Source organism: Equus quagga, chromosome 18 (assembly GCF_021613505.1).
Source record: "Equus quagga isolate Etosha38 chromosome 18, UCLA_HA_Equagga_1.0, whole genome shotgun sequence".
Taxonomy (NCBI): Eukaryota; Metazoa; Chordata; class Mammalia; order Perissodactyla; family Equidae; genus Equus; species Equus quagga.
This window is the reverse complement of record NC_060284.1, coordinates 22,694,486-22,703,439: the sequence shown is the minus strand read 5'-3', so window position 1 is coordinate 22,703,439 and position 8,954 is coordinate 22,694,486. Positions and strand designations below refer to the sequence as shown.

The 8,954-nt window shown below is 36.5% G+C and overlaps 1 protein-coding gene across 2 annotated transcripts in view; it reads right to left on the bottom strand.

The window, feature by feature from the left end:
- Positions 1–1,185: 1,185 nt before the first annotated feature.
- The window catches only part of HS2ST1 (heparan sulfate 2-O-sulfotransferase 1), a 166,530-nt gene continuing 158,761 nt past the window's right edge, over positions 1,186–8,954 (bottom strand). The window contains exons 5-7 of one of the 2 annotated variants that reach the window (XM_046645705.1): positions 8,140–8,237; positions 6,084–6,241; positions 1,186–5,108 (exon numbers count right to left, since the gene is read on the bottom strand). In XM_046645705.1, coding sequence (XP_046501661.1) covers positions 4,879–5,108; positions 6,084–6,241; positions 8,140–8,237 — 486 coding nt within the window. In that variant the 3' untranslated portion in view covers positions 1,186–4,878. The remainder of the gene's footprint in view (positions 5,109–6,083; positions 6,242–8,139; positions 8,238–8,954) is intronic. The other variant, XM_046645706.1, reaches the window with a different exon arrangement.

The window sequence follows — 8,954 nt, the reverse complement described above, 5'->3', positions numbered from 1 at the left end:
AGAGGCATGTCAGTCTGCATGTCACAAATAAGCCAGAAAATCACAACAGACTGATATGATGCACACCTTTCTGGTAGCAGTGATCTCTGCGAGTTCAGTTGATGACACTGAACACTGAGTCCACTTGGAAAATGTCTGTCAGGATCAAGGCTGTGGAAGAAAATATTAAAACAGGACACCAAACCACTTTTCCCCTTCCCACTGAGTGTTTATTTTATAGCTTTTGCATCAGGTAATCAGCTGAAACACTTCAACAACAGAAAGCTGGCAGAATGTTAAGGAAAAGGAGTGATTATCTCTCCAACAGATGTGACAAAATGGTTTCAAGTTGGAAACAGTATTGCATAAATGAGTCAACTGAACGGGGGAGAGGGGAGAGAGGAGGGAAGAAAGCAGAGTCAGAGGAAGGAGTGAGCATCTTCCAACATGGATTGGGAGGGAGAAAAGGCACTGTTTAGCTGAGTATATATAAAATAAAAGTCAAAATACACAATCCATGTTTCTCAAAATTACATTCGACGCTGCTTTAGAGATGCTCACATACCTGTCAACAGAAAGCTACGAAAGCTGTCTAAACTTCAGATAGACAGCACCAGTGTGTCTAAATCATAGCTTACCAGTAACGTGTTTGAGAGAGATCATCACACTAGGGTCCTTTTATAAATAGTACTACAAAGATCACAAAGCTGCATGAACTTAAATTATAGGATAAATCTGACTAACTAATCAGCCATTTCCATCTCTAAAATTCCCACTCCAGGAAATCAGAAAGTCAGCTCCGCTCCAGAGGAGCTGAATTGGCAGTGCATTTGAAACAGGGCTGCTTTCCCCTCACAAGGCTGCCTGAACAGCAGTTCAGTTGGCATCATAATGCAACTTTGCAGAGGGTAAATGGATGCAAAAATTTAACAGCAATTGCTCAGCTTCCTCTCAAAGTAAATAGCACTAATTTATGAAAAGGCAAGTTTTCAAATCATAAAGTAGAAGCACCTGGGCCTCTTAAGGACACATTTCATAAAAGGTTACAGTACCGGGTACTTCTCATAATAAAGGATTCTAGGACCATAGGTGTGTTTCACATTGATCAGTGGGAAAACCCAGAGAGATGGTTTACACAGATGTTCTCTATGTAGAATTTGAATATAAATTAAAATACCAGCTATGCATTTGGGAACCAGCCTTTAGTTAAATTCTCTAGTGCCTTTAGAATTTTTATTTCGTTTTATTAGAAAAAGAGAATCATTGTCTACAAACTATTTTCTTTCTAACTATGCAAATACAATGAGCAAATCACCTGCAATATCAAAATACTGTTTGTAAATCACTGATGGCGCTGACAATTTTAGGAATTTCCAATAGGACACATATTGAGAAAGAGCAACAGTAGATTTCAAATTATAGGCATTAACTGAACTTTAAGAATAGAAAATAATATTTAAAGTTTAAAAGTCAGTACATTTACGTTCTCTGATTTTCAATAATTTAAACCCAATCATCAGGAATTCAGAAGCACCCAAAATGTTCAAAGTTGCACAAATGTGTATGGATGACAGAAAAGTAATCCCCATGCAATATTTTAAGTGTTGCTATCAGATATATTTAAGTGATACTTTACAGATTAAAGCTGGGTAAAATCAAAATATATCCTCCCATTACATTTTAAAACAGTCACAATAATTTATCAACAGTTGTCGTTTCACAGCAATTAGAAAACAGGAGTTGATACAAGTTGAACAAAAGGTACTTTTTCCTCTTTTAGGAAATAAACATATATAGATATAGATATATACACATACACACATAACATTATCTTTTGAAATTCAAAGTGGTTAATTTGCTTTTGTATTATATAAAAAAAATTTCCCTATGATCAAAATACTGAAAAAGCGCAAAGGCTGAAAAAAGAAAACCACATCTGCCACTTTAAAAAAATACATTATTGTCTCAGTGGTTCTATTTACTTATAAAGTTCAGTATTATAAGAGTCTGCACTGGTCAGACTCCTAGGACTGTACTGGACCAGATGGAATTGAGTCTAACCCTTTCTCAGTCTCCAGGAAGGATACTCCTAACCCACCCTACAAGATGACAGAATAAATGTCCCTATTCTGAACTGTTCAACTGGGAAAGAAAACACGCCCACCTAGAAGCACTCTAAGTCACAAAGGTTTATGAATCTGTGGGAGAGAACACCTGAATCAGAAAGCAATTCCTGGGATATAAGTTAGGAGCTTTTGGAAGTATATAAACTCTTTTAGGCCACTAGAGTACAGATTCAAACATGATTTCTCCATAAATAATGATTTCTCTTATTACAGGGGTTGGAAACTGCAACCCATGGTCCACATCTGGCAGGTCACCTGTTTTTGCAATAAAATTCTTTTGGAACATAGCCATGCTCATTCACGTATGTACTGTCTAGGGCTGCTTTTGGGCTAAAATGGCAGAGTTGAGTAGTTGTGACAGAGATCGTATGGCCCATAAGGCCTAAAATATTTACTCTTTGGACCTTTACCAAAAAAGTTTCCTGACCCCTTGATCTAGTGCACTGCTGCTGCTCCAGTTACCTAGAAGAGTTAAGGAACCTCAGGAAGATTCAGCACGTACTCCAAGAATAACCCGCGTGCTGGGGTCCTCAGCAGATCAGTGTCAAACACCCCACTGCCTTGAAGTGGTGCCTTACTTTTGGGCAAGGAAACAATTTGTATATAGTTCAACAAATAACTGTAAAAGTTAATAAGTACAAAAAAGAAAGAAAGCCAAATAAGAAAAGTATGCCTGTTGATGTTCTCTTAGTATTTTCCTGTTATTGGGGGGAAAGGGTGTTAAAATGATTCTTTCTGTCAACTTCCTTTAGCCTTTCTTGAAACTTATTTATAAATGTTTTTTGATAACTAGCGCTCCGTCCTCGCCTCCCTCACCATTAATAACTTTTAAAGCAACCTGCCTGAAATGCTTACATAGTTTGGTGAGGCCTCGTTCAGGAATATTTATTTAAACTAAACATATTGAAGATTATTCTTTGAGAAAATGTTTCTAAAATATCTGTTAATCTAAGAAGAGGAAGAAGGTAAAGAGTGTACAGGCAAATTAAACTCTGCAAAATATACCTTAAAAACCAGAGGTATAAAATAGCTACCATTTCTGAATGGTAATGTAAAATAAAAACAGAAAAATCTTCTGAATTTGAAGAGCAAATTTTCCCCTGCCCTGAGTCAGCTAATGGAGTCGTTTTCAAACAGGGGACCTCCTGAACTCAAGCAGCTGCTCATGAATCTTTAAGAGCTCACAGATGTTTCATATTTCAATAGTTGTTGAAACAGGGAAGATAAAACACTGAGAAGATATTTATCAAACACTAATTTATATCAAGATTAACTTTTTTTTCCAAGTAGTTTATAAGTGGACTTTTCTCTTTCTTTGCTAAAAAATGAATGGTATGAAACTATATGTTAAAGATGTTCCCATAATACCTTACATTTATATAGCGCATAAGTTTTCAAAGTGCTTTCATATGCCATCTCATTTAATCCTCACAACACCCCTGTGAGGTAGGTACAGCAGGTATTATTATCCTCATCTCAACATGAGGACACTGAGGCAAAGAGAGGTTAAGTGACTTGCCCAAGGTCACACAGCCAGGTGGCAGAGCCAGGACCAGAAATCAAGTTTTCTGATTCCTTGTCCAGTACTCTTTCCACTGTAACTACTGCCCCTAATTATGAATAATGTACTGTGTATCAAAATTGAAAGGTTATTGAAGTTCATTTCAGTGATGTCTTAACAGTAAAGTTAAATGAGAAATACAAGAACAGTAGGTCTGATGGTTTTACTCAACATAATAAAAATGGTGCAAAACCACTTTTCTCTAATTACTCATAACCTTTTGGTCCAAATACATAAAATATGCAATATTTACAGCATTTTCCTTTTTTTTGTAAATGCAATGCTTTAAAACACATTATAAAGCACCTTAGTAAAAATAGTCTACAAGTAAAAGTACAGAAGAAGTAGGAAAATCCTACCCATCCCACAGCTCACTAATGGAGTTATAATATGGAGTCACTGATATCTCAGTTTACAGCTTTACGAATAACCCATGGAGAAACAAACATGAAACTTACTTTTTTGATATTAATGTGTGGAAGCTTTAACTAAAACTTCAGGCAATGTCAACATTCTTTGAAGTATCTCCTCAATCTTAGATCATGGGGAGACAGGAATGAGAAATACTGCTTTGACTCTTTGTACAGTATTAGTAATGGTTTAAATTGGTTTTTAACACTAATGATTATTTTTTTAGGGAAAATTAAAATGACCTACATAAATATGGGCAATTCCAGCTACTGCAGAGACATTTTTTAGCAAACATGATCAAACGTCCCAATAAATTTCATGAGACGTGACTCACAAAAACAAAGCGCACACTGCCAAACAGTTCATAACACTACTCAGCGGAGGCCTGTGACCCAGCCCTCCAGGTGAACGTGGAAGTGACAGACGGATGCATCTTTGTTCACGGTTAGTGGAAAAAATGCTTTATCAAAAACAGAATGTCAGAACTTTTTCTAAAATTGTGTTTAGCCTTCAATTAGACCTGCTAGGTGTTTGTTTTAGGTGATGTGTAGGTTTTTTCCCAGGCAGGAGGTCATAACTCCCACCAAACTTTAACCAGAAAAAAAAAAAAAACGCCGAAACTTAAACTTCTGAGCCCACTGCCAAACCAGCCAGCATCTACTTCTTCGACGTTACTGTTTCCTAACTCGGCGCAACGCAAACTGTCTTTACACCTCTCAGCAATGCAGGCTGTGGAGCTGAGAAACAGGTGAAGACAGGGTCAATGTCTTAGTTCAAGAATCTAACAGTCACACACGGTACTCAGTTCGATTTAGGGTAAATTTTTTCATAGAAAAAGTTTTGTGCGAGGATGTAGAGGTCTCCATCTTTTTCCCGGACGGCATGGGCTCTGATGAACTGGAACTGCTCCAGCGCAAATTCATAGAACTCATTCTCCATTTTCCAAATGTCAGATTGCTGGAGTTTTGCAATGGTTTGTTTAGTGGGCAGTTTCTTCTCTGTGGTTTTCCTAAGATGCGATTTCTTTCCTACTTACAAAGGAAAAAAAGAAAAGGTAAATAATTCTGTGAATACACAAAAGATCAATGCCTCTTTGTTTGAAGAGATGGTTTAAGGTAATTGAAGGACAGGGAACACAATTGTTTTGTATTAATATCATTCAGGCAAAAATGGTGACCTAATCATACTAGAACTGTGACTTACTCTATTATAATGTAAATCTTTAACCTGTTAAAGACTTAATGAGATGTCAAACAGTAAAAGTAAAGGGTAAGTGTAAGCCAGTGCCACTGAACAAGTGTAAGTGGTCACCTTACATGCTGTATTCTCAACTACTCGGTGGTTTGACTAGTTTATTTTTTAAAATATGATAAAATACCTATTTTCAAACTTATTAATTTTTTATAACCTATATTCTCTATAATTATGTTAGAAGCTAGAGCATATGCATACCCAATGAAAAGAGTTCCTATGATTGCATCTTATCAAAGAACAGCAAAAAAAATCTACAAAAACCCTAGAATTAGATTGGACCAGCACAGTCACTTTCAGGTATGTAAGACTGTTAAAGCACACTTTTAGGAGCACCATCATATAACAGACGTAGCACACGATGATCATCACTAATGTGACTCAGTCTCATCTTCCCACCTCTGCTCTAAATGGCACCAGGCAGGTCTATACATAGTCCTAATGTTTGGTATGTGGCATTATTGAATATCACACATTTCTAAGGCTCGTTCTGTAGTTTGTATCTTTTCACTATTCTTCCAATGCCTTCTAATTATCATCTAATGCATGTTTATTAATCCACAAAATATTTAATGATCACCATCTGTGTGTCAGACACTGCTTGGTATTGAAAATGGTGAGGAGAAACAGACAATATACCTGCCTTTCTGGAGTTATTTCTTACGCTTTACTCAAGAAACCTCAAATCACATATATTTTTCAAGTCGCAAACAAAATTAAGGACAGCTTTAAAAAGAAACCTGTCCTTGGTATACCTGTCCGGTAGAGCTCTGTGGCACCCCTGAAGAAGCGGGGCAACGCCGCCTCCAACAGCATGATGAAATCTTCCAGCTCTTCAGTAACTCCCACCAGAAAGTACTCATTAATTAGGTTATACTTGGCTTGATCCATAGCCCACCTGCTCCCCACATTCCTAAAACCAAAGGAAAGGAATTAAAAACCTGGTTGCAAAATCTGCTAAGTATCTTTAATGGCTTTGACAGTATATATTATGGAGAAAATAGATAAATCATGTCCATCCAAAGCCTTAATGCCCTTTTATTGACGTCATTTGGGAGGCACCCATTTTTAATCTCCTTTGCCTCTCTCCCTAGTTTCTGCTTAACTATGCAGTGCTAATTCAGACTTTCCTAGAGGACACTTAATATAAACAAAGTTTAGTTTGAAGGCAATTAAAAAATGTATATTGTATATATATTGTATATAATGTATATGTGTATATATATACATATATATATACCATATATATATGTATATATACCACATATTCCTCCCACCTGACTTAGTGCAAGTGTATTTAATTTTTTTTAACTACTCTAAACTACGTTTTTAAGAGCTCTCTCTCTAGTAAGGAAGGTCTAAGCAATTTGTGTTTAGTGCTTATCTTAATTTGTGAGTTTAGGTTTTTCTGAAGTTTCTAAGGAATGGAAATAAGAAGTGACTCTGCTAAGAATCTTACATTTTTATTTTTTACATTGTCAGCTAATGGCTATTTATAATAGAGATTTGGCCCTAAATAAACTCTACTTTCTGGTTCTTTTTAGCCCTGACATTCCCTAATCCTAATTCCAGCTCTCCTTTAAGCACTGGGATATTGAGCTGTTGACTTCACCTTTCTCACTGTGTTTTTCAGCCGTTAAAAAGCTGGGGTGGGGGGAAGGGGGATGAATTAGTTGATTTCTAACGTCCCTCCCAGTTCTATGAATCTATGAAATATACTAAAGATGTTCAATTAAAATCTCCTCAATAATGCCCAAGAGAACAATACTCTTTTTTGTTCTAAGGCGAGAGTTGGTAAACGTTTTCTATAAAGGGGCAGAGTAAATATCTTAGGCTTCGCAGGCCATACGGTCTTGGTCACAATTACTTAACTCTGTCTTGCAGTGTGAAAACAGCCATAGCCAGTAAGTAAACAAATGGATATGGCTGTGTTCCAATAAAACTTCACTTATAAAAACAGGTGATGGGCCAAATTTGGTCTTCAGGCTGTAATTTGCCAATCCCTGTTCTAAGAAAATGACTAAAAATTGAGAAGACATTCTTCCTATGCTAATTCTTCTTATCCTATTATTACGCTTTGATATAATCTATTGAGTAGTACTTTAAGGTTCACAGTAACAAAATATGTCTCAACGAAAAAAAGAACAGAAAACATTCCTTGAATTTTTCATTATAGTTTTAAGGAAAATACTAACTTTGAATGTGTTCCTGTTTTTCTCTAATTTTCCTATTAAAATGATTGATTAGAACAAATAAATACATACCATTATTTTTAAAAACTGAAAACTTAGCACATTCTGAGGAAATAAACTCTTTATTAAAGGTAAAATATCTTTATTTCCTACCTCATGTTTATTAGCAGACTAAACCACATCCATAACCTTGGCTTCTCTCAAAGTCGAAATCAGTTTAACAGTAAAACCAGGTGAGTAATTTACCCTCTAAGCCTTTTCTTGATCTAACGTGAACAGGCTAAAACAGTAAGCTAGGGAGAAAATGAGGTTTCTGAAATGACCCCTGACCTCTAATTAAGAGCTCTGCTGGAATATAGCAAGACATGTACCACCAAAAACAAACAAAAAATTCAAAAACCAGCATTTGAGAAAATATTGCATGGATATTATATACGAAGAATCTTTTTAATGCACTTAAAGGTAATCAGAAAACTAGATATTAATTACACGTTCTTTTTTAGTCTGGTCTGTCAGTAATTTCCTTACACCTGGCCCCTGACTGACAGATTCACACTTGTGAAATACAAGTTATTGAGATAAAGAAGATGATCAATTTAAGCTAAGTTGATCTCCCTACCAGCATTCTGAGCTGTGGCCACAGAAGAACGGGATTTGAAGCCAGAGCTTCTCTGGAGCACAGTCTGAGCCGCCCTCAGCGACACATTCATCAAAGGTCTGGAAGCAAGAAAAAGAGCACATGTGAGCCATAAACCCAAGTCTCACTTATCAAATGTCTTAATGCAGAAGGTTACTAAATAAATGGGTGGCAAGGGTGGGACAAGACAATGAATGAAAGGGACAGGCGGGTTACATACTTGAGATACTGAGGAAGGTTCACCATGGATTCTTCTCATGTCTTTGTTTTATGCCAATGTTTATAAGATTTCTTTCACTACACGAATGGAAACCCCTCCAGATAATTATCTGTCCTTGAACATAAGTATTGGTTTATGTTGAATTTGTGTATTTATATTTTCTATCCCCTTACCAAAGGAAATTAAATAAAACAAGGCTAAAGATACTCTTTTACAGGGCTGGCCCCATGGCTCAGTGGTTAAGTTCGCGCGTTCAGCTTTGGCGGCCCAGGGTTTCGCCGGTTCGGTTCCTGGGCACCGAGATAGCACCGCTCATCAAGCCATGCTGAGGCAGCATCCCATATGCCACAACTAGAAGGATGAGCAACTAAAATATACAACTATGTGCTGGGGGACTTTGGGAAGAAGGAAAAATAAAATCTTAAAAAAAAAAAAAGGTACTCTTTTGTGAAATAATCATTTAAAAAGAATATAAAGTAGGACTACACTTAAATCTCTTTCTCTTTACCTCATTAAAACAAGCAAAAAATCAGGTACAAAGCAGAAAGGACCTCAGATACTTGTGACCTGCATGCCC